Source organism: Caretta caretta, chromosome 7, assembly GCF_965140235.1.
Source record: "Caretta caretta isolate rCarCar2 chromosome 7, rCarCar1.hap1, whole genome shotgun sequence".
Lineage (NCBI taxonomy): Eukaryota > Metazoa > Chordata > Testudines > Cheloniidae > Caretta > Caretta caretta.
In genome coordinates this window covers 30,832,382-30,853,528 of record NC_134212.1, presented here as the reverse complement: position 1 = coordinate 30,853,528, position 21,147 = coordinate 30,832,382, and the positions used below count along the sequence as shown (strand labels likewise).

At 49.5% G+C, this 21,147-nt stretch overlaps 1 protein-coding gene across 1 annotated transcript; it reads left to right on the top strand.

Moving 5' to 3' along the window:
• The first annotated feature begins 1,145 nt into the window (after positions 1-1,145).
• TSGA10IP (testis specific 10 interacting protein) lies at positions 1,146-19,790 on the top strand. The gene is made up of 7 exons (XM_048859049.2): positions 1,146-1,292; positions 1,712-1,893; positions 2,508-3,202; positions 3,466-3,670; positions 4,159-4,326; positions 19,158-19,257; positions 19,629-19,790. Exons 1-7 carry the CDS (start codon positions 1,146-1,148, stop codon positions 19,788-19,790), a joined length of 1,659 nt encoding a protein of 552 aa, XP_048715006.2.
• Positions 19,791-21,147: the final 1,357 nt, after the last annotated feature.

The following is a 21,147-nucleotide window of genomic DNA, read 5'->3' as shown; positions in this document are numbered from 1 at the left end:
GGTCTCTCTCAGAACACTGGGGCCACTAGCCTGGATCAGAGTCAAGGTCCATCTATCCCAGTATCCTGTCTTGGACAGTGGCTGGCATGAGATACTTCACAGGAGGGCGCAAGAAACCCAGCAGTTACAGACTCCACGCTCCTCCCAGAGCTAGGCATAGAATCATAGCATCATAGAATACCAGGGTTGGAAGGGACCTCAGGAGGTCATCTAGTCCAACCCCCTGCTCAAAGCAGGACCAATCCCCAACTAAATCATCCCAGCCAGGGCTTTGTCAAGCCTGACCTTAAAAACTTCTAAGAAAGGAGATTCCACCACCTCCCTAGGTAACGCATTCCAGTGCTTCACCACCCTCCTAGTGAAAAAGCTTTTCCAAATATCCAACCTAAACCTCCCCCACTGCAACTTGAGACCATTACTCTTCCTTCTGTCATCTGCTACCACTGAGAACAGTCTAGATCCATCCTCTTTGGAACCCCCTGTCAGGTAGTTGAAAGCAGCTATCAAATCCCCCCTCATTCTTCTCTTCCGCAGACTAAACAATCCCAGTTCCCTCAGCCTCTCCTCATAAGTCATGTGTTCCAGTCCCCTAATCATTTTTGTTGCCCTCCGCTGGACTCCTTCCAATTTTTCCACATCCTTCTTGTAGTGTGATGCCCAAAACTGGACACAGTACTCCAGGTGAAGCCTCACCAATGTTGAATAGAGGGGAACGATCACGTCCCTCGATCTGCTGGCAATGCCCCTACATATACATCCCAAAATGCCACTAGCCTTCTTGGCAACAAGGGCACACTGTTGACTGATATTCAGCTTCTTGTCCACTGTAACCCCTAGGTCTTTTTCTGCAGAACCCAGGAGTCCTGACTCCCAGTCCCCCCAACTCACTAGATTACCTGCCGCTCCCAGAATAGTGAACAGAACCCAGGAGTCCTGCCTCTCAGCTGGGATCCCTGAACTCCCCTCAGTCCCATCTCTGCTGGGGCCCATACAAGTATCACATCTGTCCCACCCCCATCACAGTTACTACAGTGACTATATGGAGGGGGCAGGGCCTCACTCTGGAACCCCCCACCCTTGCCATGTTCTGGAACCGGGTTAGTCACCGCAGTAACAGATGGGGGCGGGGCAATCAGGTAGGCACCATGCTGGGGGCCCACCAGCGCTCCATGTTCACCAACGCCTGCATCAGCCCCTCCCTGGACCCCAGCGACCGGGCACCTGGCACCCTCTACCAGAAGAAGGGAAGGGTGCACCTGCTAGGGCTGCTCTCAGGTTCTCGTCCCCAAGAGGTAACTCCCGGTACCCCTCTTCCCCACTGTGTACTGGCTTCCCCCACTCTTGGGGGACCCAACATCTAAACTCTAACTTCATCATCCTGCTGTTGGGAACTCCCCCAAGGGGCAAACACCAGGGGAAAATTGTTGGGTTGGGGTTAGTTTTCTTAGGGTCTCCTTAACTGGCGCATCTCTCTCTCCCTCACTATCCTGGGTAGGTGTTTGTAGAGACACCACTGGCTAAGGAGCAAGGGAGTGGGAGTCAGGACACTCTACTCCCAGCTTTGGGAGGAGTGGGGGCTAGTGGACTAGGGAGCTTTGCGCCAGGACCTCCTAGAGGGGAAACGCCCCATGTCCCATTCCCTGCCGCCCTGAGCCAGCCAGTCTCCCCGGGGAAAAGCTGGGTCCCTCCTGCCTTTGCTCTGTGGTTTCAGGAGGAGGTTTTCAATTCTGGTGACGGAATCGTGGTCTTGATGAGGAAAGGGAAGAGGAAGGGGTCACCCAGAGGCCCCCCCTCAGGGAGAAGAGTCAGCCTAGCCCCACATTGCAAGATGCAGGAGCCATGTGTGAGTGACACCTCTGACGGAGACCAGGACTCAGCCCCATCTGCAGGGAGGTGAGTAGGTTGCATGGGATCCTTATGGCCATTGGGACAAACTCATCCTTGCTGCAGCTCCACGGAGATTATATTAGTAGCACCTGGATGTGCTGACTGAGATCAGCACCTGTTTAGGGGAAGGTGCTGCACAGATCCCAAGACCAGGGCCACAGTTGTGCCGGGCGCTGCACAGACCTTGATCAATATCAGGGCTCCTATTCTGGTGAGTGCTGCACAGACCCCGCCCATCCCAGATCAGGGGCCCTCACTGTCCCAGGTGCTGCACAGACCCTGACCAAGATTGGGGCTCCCACTGCACTGGACACTGCTCAGACACACAGTGAGAGACAGTCCCAGCTCCAAAGAGCTCACAGTCTAAACAGACAAAGGGAGCGGAGTGCGCTCTACTGGGTTAGAGTGGGGAGGGAGTGGCTAGGAGTCTGTTGCCAGCTCAGAGGGACAGTATATGATATCCCCTGTAGATGGACCCACTGGTCTCGTCTAGAGTGGCATGGTAGGGATGGTGATACTAGACTAGATGAGCCCTTTAGATCTGATCTGGGGGCTACCAGGTTAGATGGCCCCGTTGCTCTTACCTTACACTTATCATCTCCTCTCCTTCCCACCACCAGGCAGAGAGACGTTCCTGAGGATGCCCTTTCCTCCAAGCCAGCTCCCTCCTGCACCCCTAATCCCTTGCCCCACAGTCCCCGCCCCTCCTTCCCCTTCCAGTGGATGTGGGAGGAATTCTCACTCAATGGTCGCGCCCTCCTCCCAGCCTCTTCCCTGGACAAGGCCAAGAAGGGGGAGCTCCGCAGAGCCCCCAACAACTCCCCCCGTGAGAGTGTCCGCCCAACGGTGATAGGTTTGCAGGGGCGTGTAGACCAACGGGCTGGCAGTTCACAGAGGTGCAGCAGCGCTGAGCGGGGTAGGATCAAGCAAGCACCCCATCCCTCCCCCAGCACCCTCTCCTCACTGTATTGGAAGATGGAGGCCCGGAGCGAGGCCCGCAAACGCCAGCTCCAGGAAGAGCGGAGACACTGGCTCCAGCTAGCTCAGCAGCTGTTGAGTCTGGAAGAGGCTGTGTCCTCCCCAGCCTGGGAGGCGGTCACCTCCGCCCAGCAGCTCCGGGCCAGGCTGAGAGCTGAGGCCCTGTGCCTGGCCACAGAGCCCCAGGACCCAAGCCCCAGGGGGCACAGAAGGAAGGGCAGGGGACTGGCCCCCAAAGACAAGACCCGGTTTCAGCCCATCATCAACCAGACCATCCCTGATTTTGAGACACTTCACAAGAAGTTCCAGGAGCAGCTGGAGAAGAGGAAAGTGAGAGGTGAGCCAAGGAGATGGATGCAATTGCTTTTGGGGTAGGGTGAGGAAGCCGCTCATACAGAACCCCTTGCCTGGTACTGAGATGGAGCTGCCTCTGAGGTGGGGCTGTTTATACAGGAATCCCTGGGGTGGGGCACAGGGGCTGTTTATACAGAGACCCCTCCCTTGGTGCTGAGATGCAGCTACTTCTGGGGTGGAGCAGTGCAGCTGATGGGGGAGGGGTTCCGGGACCCTCCATTAATGCTTTCTGTGTCCCCCTCTTAGCCAAGCTGACCATCTGCAAACCCTTCCACCTCCATGCGGCCAGCAGCTCTCAGCACCAGCCTGGGGACGAGCTTAGAGACTGGGAGCAGCAACAGCTGCGCCAGCTCTGGAGCTTCCACTGTGGGTCCCAGTCCTGCTCAGAGTTCGACCCCCTGGCCTCAGTGCCACCCACCAGAGCCTCTGACAAACGGCAGGAGGCCACTAGGTATGGACAGTGCCCTTCAATCCATTCCCAGCTAAACCAGTCCTGGCCTCCCCACCCTCCTCCATCTCTGCTGCAGCCCCTCTGCTATTCCATCCCTAGCTCTGCTAGTACCCCTCAATCCTGACCAAGAGCGAGGGTGGCCACTCACATGTTCCCGGAATACCGAACATTCCAGTGCTACTGGGAATCGCATGAGCACACCTCCACCAGTGTCACACGAGGGACACCATTTTGAAGAGCATGCCGGATGGGGGACTAATGTTAGGAAGGCAGGACTGTTTGTCTTAAAAGCAGACAGCTGGCCTGCCTACCTAAAGCCCCCTGCTATCCCAGCCCTGGGTTCCAGCCCTCTCTGCCCCCAGCTCTGCCCCTCAATCCTGACCCGCAGCCCCCTGCTATCCCAGCCAGGGATTCCCCCCAGCCAGGGGACCTGGAACAATTTTTATAGATGCCACCTGGCTGAGCCTTCTCCTTTGCTCCTGGTGCAGGCTATTGCTGTTGGAGTGGGAGCGGCGGGAGCAGCAGGAGAAGAGGCGAGCAGAGCAGCGCCGGGTCAAGCAGCAGCAGGTGCAGAGGGAAGTGGCCAAGTGCCTGGCAGCCTACAGTCCCCCGGGCAGCTTGGCCCAGACCACGCAAAGGAAGAGGGAAGAGCTGAGGTAAGGGAGAGAGAAAGAAGGAGTAGCCTGGTGTGAGAGAGAGAGGAGTGTGGAAACCACCATATGGTGCTGCTGGTGCCTCTCTATCCCAACCCTCAGCCCCCTGCTAGCCCAGCCCAGGGCTCCCGCAAGCTCTGCTGGCACCCCTTAAATCTGACCCATGGCTCCTTACCCTCTCTTATAGGAATTAATTGTCAGTAGATAGGGCAGAGGACGGGTGCTCAGAACACCTGGGTTCTGTTCCTACCTCTACCACTGTACTTCAGCAAGTCCCTTTTTCCACTCTGGACCTCAGTTTGCTCTCTGCCCCTTGTCTGTTTCGAATGGGAGCTCGCTGGGGCAGGGACTGGCTCTCACTGGGAGGCTGTCTACAGTGCACTTAGGAGGTGTGATTGCTGAACATGCAGAAATACCTGAACTACCTTTGATCCAGGTAGCATGCTAACAATAGCTGTGTAGCCGTGGCAGCACAGATTAGCAGCCAAGTACAATCCCACCCAGAACCCTGCGTATGTTTGTACTCCGGTAGCTAGCCTGTTCCACTATCTGTGCGGCCATGACTGCACTTCTATTTTTAGCATGCTAGCGGAATTACAGCTAGCTCAGGAATGGCTACATATTCTGCAGTCACACTTCCCAGTTGCATAGTAGACAGACCCTGTGTGTCTGTGCAACACCTGGTATAACAGGGGCCACGATCTTGGTCAGGGCCTCTAGATACCAATACACCTAATAATAACGATCTAGAGAACACTTTTACTTATGTGTATCTTTTCTCACATAAGTGGCCTTCTTGAAACCAGTGGGCTTGATAAAATACTAATAATTAATTGTAATAATGGTTCATAATATAGATACACAATAATTACATATTGATTATAATCAATAATGATTTAAAATAATGTATTAATAAATTTAATTAAAATGTATGGTTATTAACAGTGATCAATATGAAATCAACATGCATAATTATCAGTGGTAGCCTATAGTAATTCAGTAATAAATAATATTGATTTATTTTAATGTAATGCTATTAATGGTGATCAATATTAATTTAATTGTTTTGCAACAGTTCATAGTAATGTAGTTCATTTTAAACATTAGTGATTACTAGAAATTTAGTGTTAAATTTAGTGTTCCTGTCATTGTAGCAAATCTACCTCTCTGAGAGGTGGTGGCTAGGTCAGTGGAAGAATTCTTCCATCGAACTAGTGTTGTCTCCACTGGGGGTTCAGTCGGCTTAACTTCGTCACTCAGGGGTGTGGATTTTTCACACCCCTGAGTGACGTAGCTTTGTCTGCTGTAGTCCAGCCCTAAGTCTACAGAAGCACTCTTGTATCAGTATAGTTGTGTCTACACCAGAAGTGTTGCTGGCATAGCTATGTCAGCCAGGGAGTGTGAGGTTTTTCGCACTCCTAGTCAACACAGCTATGACGGCAAAACTTTGCCCTGGTCTACACTAGGACTTTAAGTCGAATTTAGCAGCGTTAAATCGATGTAAACCTGCACCCGTCCACACAATGAAGCCCTTTATTTCGACTTAAAGGGCTCTTAAAATCGATTTCCTTACTCCACCCCTGACAAGTGGATTAGCGCTTAAATCGACGTTGCCGGCTCAAATTTGGGGTACTGTGGACACAATTCGATGGTATTGGCCTCCGGGAGCTATCCCAGAGTGCTCCATTGTGACCGCTCTGGACAGCACTCTCAACTCAGATGCACTGGCCAGGTAGACAGCAAAAGAACCGCGAACTTTTGAATCTCATTTCCTGTTTGGCCAGCGTGACAAGCTGCAGGTGACCATGCAGAGCTCATCAGCACAGGTGACCATGATGGAGTCCCAGAATCGCAAAAGAGCTCCAGCATGGACCGAACGGGAGGTACGGAATCTGATCGCTGTTTGGGGAGAGGAATCCGTGCTATCAGAACTCCGTTCCAGTTTTCGAAATGCCAAAACCTTTGTCAAAATCTCCCAGGGCATGAAGGACAGAGGCCATAACAGGGACCCGAAGCAGTGCCGCGTGAAACTGAAGGAGCTGAGGCAAGCCTACCAGAAAACCAGAGAGGCGAACGGCCGCTCCGGGTCAGAGCCCCAAACATGCCGCTTCTATGATGAGCTGCATGCCATTTTAGGGGGTTCAGCCACCACTACCCCAGCCGTGTTGTTTGACTCCTTCAATGGAGATGGAGGCAATACGGAAGCAGGTTTTGGGGACGAAGAAGATGATGATGATGATGAGGTTGTAGATAGCTCACATTAAGCAAGCGGAGAAACCAGTTTTCCTGACAGCCAGGAACTGTTTCTCACCCTGGACCTGGAGCCAGTACCCCCCGAACCCACCCAAGGCTGCCTCCTGGACCCACCAGGCGGAGAAGGGACCTCTGGTGAGTGTACCTTTTAAAATACTATACATGGTTTAAAAGCAAGCATGTGAAAGGATTACTTTGCCCTGGCATTCGCGGTTCTCCTAGATGTAGTCCTAAAGCCTTTGCAAAAGGTTTCTGGGGAGGGCAGCCTTATTGCGTCCTTCATGGTAGGACACTTTACCACTCCAGGCCAGTAACACGTTCTCGGGAATCATTGTAGAACAAAGCATTGCAGTGTATGTTTGCTGGCATTCAAACAACATCCGTTCTTTATCTCTCTGTGTTATCCTCAGGAGAGTGAGATATAATTCATGGTCACCTGGTTGAAATAGAGTGCTTTTCTTCAGGGGACACTCAGAGGAGCCCATTCCTGCTGGGCTGTTTGCCTGTGGCTATCAGAAATGTTCCCCGCTGTTAGCCACAGGGAGGGGGGAAGGTTGAGGGGGTAGTCACGCGGTGGGGGGAGGCAAAATGCGACCTTGTAACGAAAGCACATGTGCTATGTATGTAATGTTAACAGCAAGGTTTACCCTGAAAGAGTGTAGCCACTGTTTTATAAAATGTGTCTTTTTAAATACCACTGTCCCTTTTTTTTTCTCCACCAGCTGCATGTGTTTCAATGATCACAGGATCTTCTCCTTCCCAGAGGCTAGTGAAGCTTAGAAAGAAAAAAAAATGCACTCGCGATGAAATGTTCTCCGAGCTCATGCTGTCCTCCCACACTGACAGAGCACAGATGAATGCGTGGAGGCAAATAATGTCAGAGTGCAGGAAAGCACAAAATGACCGGGAGGAGAGGTGGCGGGCTGAAGAGAGTAAGTGGCGGGCTGAAGAGAGGGCTGAAGCTCAAATGTGGCGGCAGCGTGATGAGAGGAGGCAGGATTCAATGCTGAGGCTGCTGGAGGACCAAACCAGTGTGCTCCAGTGTATGGTTGAGCTGCAGCAAAGGCAGCTGGAGCACAGACTGCCACTGCAGCCCCTCAGTAACCAACCACCCTCCTCCCCAAGTTCCATAGCCTCCACACCCAGACGCCCAAGAACGTGGTGGGAGGGCCTCCGGCCAACCAGCCACTCCACCACAGAGGATTGCCCCCAAAAAAGAAGGCTGTCATTCAATAAATTTTAAAGTTGTAAACTTTTAAAGTGCTGTGCTTAAAGTGCTGTGTGGCATTTTCCTTCCCTCCTCCACCACCCCTCCTGGGCTACCTTGGTAGTCATCTCCCTATTTGTGTGATGAATGAATAAAGAATGCATGAATGTGAAGCAACAATGACTTTATTGCCTCTGCAAGCGGTGATTGAAGGGAGGAGGGGCGGGTGGTTAGCTTACAGGGAAGTAGAGTGAACCAAGGGGCGGGGGGTTTCATCAAGGAGAAACAAACAGAACTTTCACACCGTAGCCTGGCCAGTCATGAAACTGGTTTTCAAAGCTTCTCTGATGAGTACCGCGCCCTGCTATGCTCTTCTAACCGCCCTGGTGTCTGGCTGCGCGTAACCAGCAGCCAGGCGATTTGCCTCAACCTCCCACCCCGCCATAAACGTCTCCCCCTTACTCTCACAGATATTGTGGAGCACACAGCAAGCAGTAATAACAGTGGGAATATTGGTTTCGCTGAGGTCTAAGCGAGTCAGTAAACTGCGCCAGCGCGCCTTTAAACGTCCAAATGCACATTCTACCACCATTCTGCACTTGCTCAGCCTGTAGTTGAACAGCTCCTGACTACTGTCCAGGCTGCCTGTGTACGGCTTCATGAGCCATGGCATTAAGGGGTAGGCTGGGTCCCCAAGGATACATATAGGCATTTCAACATCCCCAACAGTTATTTTCTGGTCTGGGAATAAAGTCCCTTCCTGCAGCTTTTGAAACAGACCAGAGTTCCTGAAGATGCGAGCGTCATGCACCTTTCCCGGCCATCCCACGTTGATGTTGGTGAAATGTCCCTTGTGATCCACCAGAGCTTGCAGCACTATCGAAAAGTACCCCTTGCGGTTTATGTGCTCAGCGGCTTGGTGCTCCGATGCCAAGATAGGGATATGGGTTCTGTCTATGGCCCCACCACAGTTAGGGAATCCCATTGCAGAAAAGCCATCCACTATGACCTGCACATTTCCCAGGGTCACTACCCTTGATATCAGCAGATCTTTGATTGCGTGGGCTACTTGCATCACAGCAGCCCCCACAGTAGATTTGCCCACTCCAAATTGATTCCCAACTGACCGGTAGCTGTCTGGCGTTGCAAGCTTCCACAGGGATATCGCCACTCGCTTCTCAACTGTGAGGGCTGCTCTCATCTTGGTATTCATGCGCCTCAGGGCAGGGGAAAGCAAGTCACAAAGTTCCATGAAAGTGCCCTTACGCATGCGAAAGTTTTGCAGCCACTGGGAATCGTCCCAGACCTGCAACACTATGCGGTCCCACCAGTCTGTGCTTGTTTCCCGAGCCCAGAATCGGCGTTCCACAGCATGAACCTGCCCCATTAGCACCATGATGCATGCATTGGCAGGGCCCATGCTTTCAGAGAAATCTGTGTCCATGTCCTGATCACTCACGTGACCGCGCTGACGTCGCCTCCTCGCCCGGTATCGCTTTGCCAGGTTCTGGTGCTGCATATACTGCTAGATAATGCGTGTGGTGTTTAATGTGCTCCTAATTGCCAAAGTGAGCTGAGCGGCCACCATGCTTGCCTTGGTATGGCGTCCGCACAGAAAAAAGGCGCGGAACGATTGTCTGCCGTTGCTCTGACGCAGGGAGGGGCGACTGACGACACGGCTTACAGGGTTGGCTTCAGGGAGCTAAAATCAACAAAGGGGGTGTCTGTACATCAAGGAGTATTTCAGGCAGGACTTCACGGAGGGTTCCAATAAGAAATGGTGCACCTAAGTTATTGTTCTTATTAGAACAAGGAGGTTAGCCTGGCCTCTGATTGATACATGGCTAGATTTACCTCGCTGCACCTTCTCTGTGAGTGACTGCAGTGTGACCTAGAGGAATGAGTCCCCTAGACAGGGGAGGAGGCAAATGAGTACAAAGCAAATCTGGTCTATTTCTTGTTTTGATCCACTCCATCTATCTTTTACATCTTTGGGTGGCAGCAGACGGTGCAGAAGGACTGCATGCCATCCACATCTCATGGCTGCTCGGCAGAAGATGGTACAGTACGACTGCTAGCCATCCTCATCTCTTGCCTGCCTGGCAGAAGATGGTACAGTACAACTGCTAGCAATCCGTATCACCTGCCTGCTCACCATAAGACGGTTCAACAGGACTGACTGCAGGACTAAAGAGAATGACCTGGTCAAGTCACTCCAAATTTAGTCCCTGCGCCCATGTCTGCCCAGGCGCTCCCAGCCGACGTGGCCAGGAGCACCTCGGACATGATGAGGACGACTACCAGTCATACTGCACCGTCTGCTGCCAGAAGGCAATGGGTTGCTGCTACTGTGTAGCAAAGCCGTACCGCGTCTGCCAGCACCCAGGAGACATAGGGTGACGGTTACCTGAGCGGGCTCCATGCTTGCCGTGGTATGGCGTCTGCACAGGTAACTCAGGAAAAAAGGCGCAAAACGATTGTCTGCCCTTGCTTTCACGGAGGGAGGGAGGGAACGGGGGCCTGACGATATGTACCCAGAACCACCCGCGACAATGTTTTAGCCCCATCAGGCATTGGGATCTCAACCCAGAATTCCAATGGGCAGCAGAGACTGCGGGAACTGTGGGATAGCTACCCACAGTGCAACGCTCCGGAAGTCGACTCTAGCCTCGGTACTGTGGAAGCGCTCCGCCGAGTTAATGCACTTAATGCACTTAGAGCATTTTCTGTGGGGACACACACACTCGAATATATAAAACCGATTTCTAAAAAACCGACTTCTATAAATTCGACCTTATTCCGTAGTGTAGACATACCCTTTGTAGTGTAAAGTAAGCCACACACGCACATGTGGTCCATGCCTAACCAAAACCATCTGCCCACATTGTTCCAATCCCTGGGCAAGCCTTTGTTGTACTGGGAGTGGTGCTTTACTGTCTCTCACTGCTATCTTAAATAAAGGGCAGCAGCCACCCTCACCAGCCTCAATGACATTTCACACACACACCCCACACACTAATATTCAATTATTAATTCATCACAGTGTTCACTCCGCTTGTGTGTTACATCCTTTCCCCCATCCTGTGTCTGTCTGATCTATGTAGGCTGTAAACTTTTCTGGGCAGGGACCATCTGCTACTTTGTGTTAGATGAGTGCTTTGCAAAATGGGGCCCGACCTTGATTGGCCCTTAGGCATTGCCATAATAAACGATTATTATTATGAATAATAATAATAACAACAATACTACTAATACTAATTAATAACAACAACATTAATCAATTGCCACTAGTATTTATTAATTGTTAATAGTGATATTAACCCGGTGTCTATCAATGATCATTATTAACATAATATTTATGAACCATAGAAATTAATATTTTACCATTCATAATAGAATAGTAATATTTAGTATTTATGAATGATCAATTTAATATTAACACTAAAATTAATATTGTACTCTATGACTGGAGAATTGCTAATATAGTTCCTATTATTAAGAAAGGGGAAAAGAAACTATAGGACTGTTAGTTTGACCTCAATTATATGCAAGGTCTTGGAACAAATTTTGAAAGAGAAAAGTAGTTAAGGACATAGAGGTGAATGGTCATTGGGATAAAATACAACATGGCTTAGAAAAGGTAGAAAATACCAGACCAATCTGATCTCCTTCTTTGAGAAGATAACTGATCTTTTAGACAAAGGAAATGCAGTAGAGCTAATCTACCTGGATTTCAGTAAGGCATTTGATACAGTTTCACATGGGAAATTATTAATTAAATTGGAGAAGATGAAGATTAATACGAGATTTGAAAGGTGGATAAGGAGCTGCTTAAAGGGGAGTCTACAACAGGTCATACTGAAAGGTGAACTGTCAGGCTGGAGGGAAGTTACTAGTGGATTTCCCCAGGGATCAGTCTTGGGACCAGTCTTATTTAAAATTATTACTGACTGTGGCACAAAAAGTGAGAGTGTGCTAACAAAATTTGCGTATGACACAAAATTGGGAGGTATTACCAAAACCAAGGAGGACCGGAATATCAGACGAAAAGATCTGGATGACCTTGTAGACTGGAGTAATCGAAAAGGGATGAAATTTAATTGTGCAAAGTGCAAGGTCATGCATTTAGGGACTAACAACAAGATTTTTTGCTATAAACCAGGGATTTATCAGTTGGAAGCGACAGAGGCAGGGCTGGATTAACCTTTTGTGGGCCTGGCGCCAAACATATTTGTGGGCCCCCATTGAGGCAATGGAGCATGGCGCTGGGAGGTCAGTCCCCAGACCGAGGGACCAGCCAGGGCCATGGCATGGCAGGGGTGGCCCTGCTCTGCCCAGCCCAGTGCAAGGGCACTATTTATGAACTGGCAGTTGCCAGACGCACAGTGGCCCTGTGGTGCCAGCATGCCCCTTCCCCTCGGGGGTGAGCCCAAGCCACGCCACAGAGCCCCACGCCCAACACCCCCCCGACTCCCTATGACCAGAGTCCCCCCGGACTCTCTATGCCCAGCGCCCCTCACAGACCTCCCCCAGAAATGCACAGCGCTCTACACAACACTACCCCTGCCCAGCACTCCCCTGCCCACAGCCCCAGCACAACTGCCCAGCACCCTCCACAGAACCCCCACTCCCTGTTGCCCGAACACACACATCTTCCCCCCCCTCACAGCCCAGCACCTGCCCCCCCACTCAGACTCCCCAGAGACCCACTCCCCCATGCCCTGCCTCCCAGCTGCACTCACTGGCCCTGCTGGGAGCGGACTGTGTCTGCTGGGCTGAGCCGGCAGCGCAGCCAGGGCTGGTCCCGGAGCCGGGAATCACTCTGTCCCTTCAGGAGTGGTGCGATCAGCCAGGCCAAAGCCTGCCCCAGCCGGGCTCCCTCAAGACGCATTTGCCTGGAGGGGCCCAGCCAAGCCCCCACACTGTCCACCCCCTTCCTCCCCCAGGCGGAGACTGGCCAGGCTCCTGCACCAGCCCCAGGCAGCTCAGCTCCGGGGATACAGGCGGGGCCCCACTGGCCTAGAGCCAGAGATGCACTGGGGTCCTGCCAGGGGGCAGAGAAGAGCAGGGGTTGGGGCCAGGGGACGTAGAGGAGTCCTCGGCCAGCCGGCAGGCAGGCAGGCTGAGAGGAGCAAGTGGTGGCGGGGGCGGGGAGGGAGCCAGCAGGCAGGTGGGGTCTTGGGGTACAGTGCAAGCGGAGCAGGCCGGGGCCCCTTCTGAGCATGGACCCAGCTCCATGGAGCCACTGGAGCCATTGTAAACCTGGCACTGGACAGAGGAGGAGAAAAATCCTGGGTAAATTGGTTGATCGCAGGATGACTATGAGCTATCAGCGTGATGCGGTCGTGAAACAGGCTAATGCAATCCTAGGAAGCATCAGACTAGATATTTCCAGTAGAGACAGGAAAGTGTTAGTACCATTATACAAAGTACTGGTGCTACCTCATCTGGGATACTGTGTGCAATTCTGGTCTCCCGTGTTGAAGAAAGATGAATTCAAAGTGGAACAGGTACGGAGAAGGGCTACTAGGATGAGCCAAAGAATGGAAAACCTACATTATGAGAGGGAAATCAAAGACCTTGGCTTGTTTAGCCTAACCAAAAGAAGGCCGAGGGAGATATGATTGCTCTCTACAAATACATCAGAGGGATAAATACCAGGGAGGGAGAAGAGTTATTTAAGTTAAGCACCAATGTGGACACAAGAACAAATGGATGTAAACTGACCATCAACAAGTTTAGGCTTGAAATTAGGTGAAGGTTTCTAACCATCAGAGGAGTTTGTTTGTCAGACGGTGGAGATGGATGGCAGGGGAGAGATCACTTATGTTCTTATGAGTGAAGCTCTGGATCAGCCTTCCTAGGGGAGCAGTGGGGACAGAATATCTAACTGGCTTCAAGACTGATCTTGATAATTTTATGGAAGGGATAGTATGATGGGACTGCCTACAATGGCATGTGGCCCATCTGTGACTGCCAGTAGTAAAAATCCCCAACGGCTGGAGATGAGACACTCGAAGGGGAGAGCTCAGAGTTAGTACAGAGAATTCTTTCCCAGGTATCTGCTTGGCGAGTCTTGCCCATTTACTCAGGGTCTAACTGATTGCCATATTTGGGGTTGGAAAGGAATTTCCCCCCGGGTCAGATTGGCAAAGACCTTGGGTGGTTTTCACCTTCCTCTGCAGCGTGGGGCATAGTTCACTTGCAGGTTTAAACTAGTTGAAATGGTGAATTCTCTGTACTTGAAATCTCTAAACCATGATTTGAGGACTTCAGTAACTCAACCAGAGATTAAGCATCTATTATAGGAGTGAGGTTCTGTGGCCTGCCATGTGCAGGAGGTCAGACTAGATGATCACGATAGTCCCTTCTGACCTTAAAATCTATGAGTCTATAATTATTAATATAGATATTTAGTATTTATGAATATGTATCTTAATTTAATATTAACTGCTTTAGTGAATATATTCATATTCTTGATAGTGATATTATTTATGAATATAAATCATGATTCATATAATATTTTAAAACATAGTCGCTAGTATTAATTTATTGTTTGCTGTGTTTTGTAGCCATGTTGATCTCAGGATATGAGAGAGACAAGCTGGGTGAAGTAACCAACAGAATTTGGTCCATTAAAAAATATTACATCACCTAGCTTGTCTCTCTCAGTATTAATTTAGTAATTGTTAATAGTGATATTAACTTAGTATTCAGGAACTACTGATATTTTAACATTTATTAACAATAGTAATTTATATTTAGTAATTAGTAGTGGTGAGTAATATTTAGTATTTATGAATGATCAACATTAATTTAATATTTATTAACATGACAATATATTTTAGTATTCAGTGCATACTCTTGGGTAGAGTACTGGACTGGGACTTAGGAGACCCGAGTTCTATTCATGGCTCTGCAAGTGGCCTGCTGGGTGACCTTGAGGAAGCCACTTCACCTTTCTGTGCCTCAGTTTCTCCATCTGTAAAATGGGGATAACGATACTGACCTCCTTTATAAAGCACTTTGAGATCTACTGCTGAAAAGTACTATAGAAAAGCTAAGTATCTATTTGTATTCTCCTTCGTTTTGTCCCATCACTCAGGGTCAGCAGTTCTTGTCCTTCATCTCCAAGCGTTCTTGTCAAGTGGGTCTTCCAAGCTGACAAAAACCTTTTCATGTCCTCCTTCAGCATCTCTAACCATCTTTTTCTAGCTCTTCCTTGTGGTCTTTGTCCTGTGACTAGTAGTTCTTGTCTCTGGCTACCATATCCCACATCTCGTCGTCTCACATGACCCAGCCATCTCAGTTGATACTCCCTCAGCTTTTCTGTGATGGTGGCTACCTGCATCATGGTTTGTACTGTTTCACTGCATAGCCTATTAGCTCTCTTCTTACTCAGTGTCCACCTGTAATAAGTTTGGATATTTCCCCAAAAATCTTGTTAGTATTGTTACCGTTGGTTTGGTCGTTGTCTTACCTCCATACAATCCTTAAATCTCAGACTAACTTCCCTATCCACAAGCCTCCACCACTTTATCCGTTGTCCCACAAGTCATCTTCTGTCTTTTAATAGTAACTAATATTTAGTATTTATGAATGATTGATATTAATTTAGTATTTATGAACAGTACTCAACAATATTTTGATATCTTAAAAGAGAATAATATTAATTTGTAGTTATGGATATCAATCAATATTAATTTAATATTTGTTAAAAACATTAAGAACATAAGAACAGCCATACTGGGTTAGACCAGAGGTCCATGTAGCCCAGTATCCTGTCTTCTGAAAGTAGTCAATCCCAGGTGCCCCAGAGGGAATGAATAGAACAGGTAATCATCAAATGATCCATCCCCTGTCGCCCATTCCCAGCTTCTGGCAAACAAAGGCTACGGATACCATCCCTGCCCATCCTGGCTAATAGTCATTGATGGACCTGTCCTCCATGAACTTATCTAGTTCTTTTTAGAATCCTGTCATAGTCTTGGCCTTCACAACATCCTCTGGCAAAGAGTTCCACAGGTTGACTGCGTTGTGTGAAGAAATACTACCTTTTGTTTGTTTTAAACCGGCTGCCTTATGAGAAGGAGTAAATAACACTTCCTTATTTATTTTCTCCACACCAGTCATGATTTTATAGGTCTCTTTCATATCTCCCCTTAGTCGTCTCTTTTCCAAGCTGAAAAGTCCCAGTCTTATTAATTTCTCCTCATATGGAAGCTGTTCCATACCCGTAATCATTTTTGTTGCCCTTTTCTGCACCTTTTTCAATTCCAATATATCTTTGTTGAAATGGGGCAACCACATCTATACGCAATATTCAAGATGTGGGTCTACCATGAATTTATATAGAAGCAATATGATATTTTCTGTTTTGTTATCTATCCCTTTCTTAATGGTTCCCAACATTCTGTTAGCTTTTTTGACGGCTGCTGCATATTGAGTGGATGTTTTCAGAGAACTATTCACAATGACTCCAAGACCTCTTTCTTGAGTGGTAACAGCTAATTTAGACCCCACCATTTTATATGTATAGTTGGGATTATGTTTTCCAGTGTGCATTACTTTGCATATATCAATATTGAATTTCCTCTGCCATTTTGTTGTCTAGTCACTCAGTTTTGTTAGATCCCTTTGTAACTCTTCACAGTCTGCTTTGGACTTAACTATCTTGAGTAGTTTTGTATCATCTGCAAATTTTGCCACTTCACTGTTTACCCCTTTTTCCAGATCATTTATGAATATGTTGAATGGGACTGGGCCCAGTACAGACCCCTGGGGGACACCACTATTTACCTCTCTCCATTCTGAAAACTGACTGTTTATTCCTACCCTTTGTTTCCTATCTTTTAACCAGTTACTGATCCATGGGGGACCTTCCCTCTTATCCCATGACAGTTTATTTTGCTTAAGAGCGCTTGGTAGGGGGCCTCATCAAAGGCTTTCTAAAAATCTAAGTGCACTATATCCACTGGACCCCCTTTGTCCACATGCTTGTTGATCCCCTCAAAGAATTCTAATAGATTGGTGAGGCATGATTTCCCTTTACAAAAACCATGTTGACTCTTCCCCAACAAATTATGTTAATCTATGTGTCTGACAATTCTGTTCTTTACTATAGTTTTCCCGGTACTGAAGTCCGGCTTACCTGCCTGTAATTGCTGGGGTCACCTCTGGATCCCTTTTTAAAAATTGGTGTCACATTAGCTATCCTCCAGTCATTTGGTACAGAAGCTGATTTAAATGATAGGTTACATACCACAGTTAGTAGTTCGGCAATTTCATATTTGAGTTCCTTCAGAACTCTTGGGTGAATATATCTGGTCCTTAATTTATCAATTTGTTCTAAAACCTCCTCTAATGACACCTTAATCTGGGACAATTCCTCAGATTTGTCACCTAAAAAGAATGGCTCAGGTTTGGGTATCTCCCTCACATCTTCAGCCGTGAAGACTGATCCAAAGAATTCATTTAGTTTCTTCACCAATGGCCTTCTCGTCCTTGAGTATTCCTTTAGCATTAATATTAATTGAATAATTTATAATAGTGATTAATATTTTAGTATTAATTATTATCAATAGTATTTAATCTTTGTTATATAATATAGATATATTAATTATTAATAACAGTGATCAGTAGCTATTTAGTATTTATTATTGTTATTAACCACTAGGTGTCGCTGGTTCCCCACAAAATCCTGCTCCTATCCTGGCTGGGTCTTAGGGTGAATGGGACCCAAAAGTGTGTGGGGGTGTGTGTGTAAAAATTAGGAGTTAAAAAAACACACATACAAAAACCAAGAGTGAGAGACTGTCAGCATGGAAACATCTGGTAAAGATACACCCTGGCTATGCTGACACGCATCACAAATGCACCCCGATAACCAGACTCCCCCAACACACCATCACTCAGACATCTGCTACACTCAGACACCCCAGCTACACCCAGACACACTATCTCCCCGCCGACACCCAGACATGCCGACTTCTACAACAACACCTCTCATCCCCCCGCAATACTCAGACACAACAACACCTAAACATCAGCCTAATACATGGACACCCAGACAGTCTGACACCTCCCTCTGTTATCCTCCCTTGACACCCCAACACCCAGACACACTGATTTCCGCATTGACAACCAGAGACACTGACACACACACATTCTGACACCTCCCAGTTCCAGACAAACAGACACCCCTCTCTAATTCGTCCGCACACACTAACTCCCAGACACTTTGATCACCACCAACGTCCAGGCATACTAACATTCAGATTCTCTCCTAACACACTGACACCCAGACACCCCAACACCCCTCGACATCCAGGCAACCTGACACACACACCCCAACATCCAGACATACTGACTTGCACAAACACTCACGACACCCCCCCAACACACACACCCTGAACACCCTGACACACGAACATGCAGACACACTGACACCAAGACATAAACCCTACATGCAGACATACCCCCGCACAATGCCCAGACACACACATACTACACACAACTACACCTACACAGACACAAACACACTTGGGTACACATCCACACTTAGGGTGACCAGATGACAAGAACAAAATATCGGGACACATGGGGGGGTAGCCACAGGCTTACCCCCCCCCCCCCCATCAGGGCCGGCTCTAGTTTTTTTGCAGCCCCAAGCAACCACAACAACAAAAAGCCGGAGTGCCACCAAAGCAAAATATTGGGACAAATGGGGCAAACAACTATATATCAGGACGTCTGGTCACCCTATCCACACTCTACACATCACACGGACACCAACAGTGACACACACAAAGACCTCTGAGGCCTCCTGGGCCCAGACATTGCAGCGAGTGCTGGGCTGAAACTGGGGAGCCATGTGACTGGGGCAAGTGTTAAATGACCTAAGTGAAAAGGGAAGATTTGAGATAAGCTTGATAGGCATATTTCAGATTCAAATCCAAACCCAAAGATTCCGCAGGATCACCCAGCGCCCCCACCCTCACCCAGGCCCTATAGAGCCTCCAGATCTCTCATACCCTATAGATCTCCCACAATTTCCCAGACTTCACAGAGCCTCTTGCATCTCCCAGCCCCAATGGCCCAGCCCCTATATATCCCCTGGTTCTCCCAGGCCCTATAGTTCCCCCTGGATCCTCCAACTCTACTGGACCAGATCCTAAAGGACCTGGAGCCCAGGTGTTGGGATTGGGGGATCCGTTCTGATCCTGGTGGGCGGTAATATTCCCCCAGTGCAGCCAATGCCCTGGGACAGAGGATCCAGTAGATCCCTGAGCATCCTTGTGAATGGGCACTGAAGGGGGGGCAGTGATTGAGGGTGGGATTCTCTGCAGTCACTTTCTCTGTGCTGTTGCTCTAGGAGGCTGGAGCAGCAGCGCATGGCAGAGTATGATGCCCAGCTGCGGGAGATCCAAGAGAGGGTGGAGAGCCGGCCCTACCTCTTTGAGCGTGTCATGCAGGTGAGAGAGGAGTGGGGGCTAGTGGGTTAGAGCAGGGGAAGGAGGCTGGGAGTCAGGACTCCTGGGTTTCATCTCTGGCTCTGGGAGGGGAGTGGGGTCTAATGGTTAGAGAAGGGGGAACAGGCACCCAGGACTCCTCAGTTCTATCTTGAGATCTGGGAGGGGAGTCTAGTGGTTAGAGCGGGGAGGCTGGGAGCCAGGATGCCTGGGTTCTATTCCTGGTTCTGAACGCCCCCATTGCTCTCTTGGCTATAGGAGATCCCCATTAGCTCAGCTAGAAGAGGTTTGAGTGTGGGCAGTGAGGTGGGCAGTCTGAGCCCAGCTCCGTTCTGTGTGTGATTCGAATGATGTCCCTGCCTCTCGCCCCACAGACCAACGCCCGCCTGGCTGTGGAGCGGCGCTTCTCCCAGGTGCTGGCAGCGCTGGGCATCGATGAGGAGCTGCTGTGGAGACATTCAGGGCGCCTGGCCAAGGGCAACACTGCCAGGACAGCTGGAAGAGCCACACAGAGGCGGTCACGGAGCATCTCCTAGACCAGGTGCTGGATATCCCCCATGGATCCCATTGTCCTGGGCCCTATACATCCCCCTGTCCCTATAGATCCGTGCTGGATCCCACTGCCCCAGGTCTGATAGAGTCTCCCTGGATTCCACAGCTCTGAGCCCTATAGATCTCACTGCCTTGGATCCTATAGCTCACCATCTGGCTGTCCCAGACCCAAGCACTATGGATCACCTGGATGCTGGGTACTCCAGGCTCTATAGATCCAGCTGGATCTTCCATTTTCCTTTGTCCAGGGTCGATAGCTCTCCCAGCACAGGGTCTTCTGAACCTCCTGGGTCATCCAGCCCTCGCAGGACTCCTAGGTTCTATTCCCACCTCTGGGAGGGGAGGGGGAATCTAGTGGTTCCTTTGGTTCATGTCCTGCTAACAGGTTGCAGCTGAACAAGAGGCTAGAGTCTCCTCTGGACTCTCTGGACACCGCCTGAAAATAACCCCGGCTGGAACGGAGAAGGGTCACATACAGCTCCCTGCATTAGAGATGCAAAGTACCAGCAAATAAATGAGTCTCTGAGAGCAGAGTTTGCTTTTTTCTTACTGGGATTACTGCACCAAATCGAGCAGGGGGCGTGCTGAACCGGAAACCAAGACAGCCAGGACTCCTGTGTTCTACGCCTGGCTTTGGAAGGAGGATGTGGCCCAGTAGTTAGAGGAGGGCAGGAAGCTGGGAGTTATTATTATTATTATTATTGTTATTTTTATTACTATTTTTATTGTTATTTAGTATCAGCTAGAGGCCTTGGCTGAGATGGAGGCCCTTGTAGTGCTGGGTGCTGCACAGACCCTGACTGAGATTTGGGCCCCCGTTGTGCAGTCCGCTGCATAGACCCCCCCCCAGTGAGATTGGGGCCCCCACTGTGCCAGGCAATGCACAGACCCTGACCAAGCTTGTGGCCCCCATTATGCTGGATGCTGCATAGACCCCAACTGAGATTGGGTGCCCCATTTTGCCTGGTGCTGCGCAGACACAATGAGAAAGAGTCCCTGCCCCGATGAACTCACAGTCTATAGTTTTCAGGGTTAATGCCTCACTGAGAAGCGTGGAGCAGCTCCCCCTTCCTGGAGCAATCAGCTCAGGCTCTGTGCAGACTCAGGCAGCTGTTGCTGCATTGGTAATACTGGGATTGTGGGGTGCTGTTCGGTGGCAACCATGGGATCATGGATGGGATGGTGCCTGGCAGATTAAATTAAAAACAGTAGGGGGATCATGGGAAATCCATTTTAGGGACAGTAAAAACATCAAATATGTTGCCAGGGGGTTGGGAACACCCAAGTCTGGAGAGACAGAACCCTAGTATCATGGAGCACGGCTGAAGAAAACATGGCCTG

Bases quoted from the DNA above. Each gene is read 5' to 3' on its own strand.
- TSGA10IP (XM_048859049.2), top strand. From the start codon at position 1,146: ATGCTGGGGGCCCACCAGCGCTCCATGTTCACCAACGCCTGCATCAGC. The intron at 1,293-1,711 runs GTAACTCCCGGT...CTGTGGTTTCAG, and splicing joins CAGGTTCTCGTCCCCAAGAG to GAGGAGGTTTTCAATTCTGG. The intron at 3,671-4,158 runs GTATGGACAGTG...CTCCTGGTGCAG, and splicing joins AAACGGCAGGAGGCCACTAG to GCTATTGCTGTTGGAGTGGG.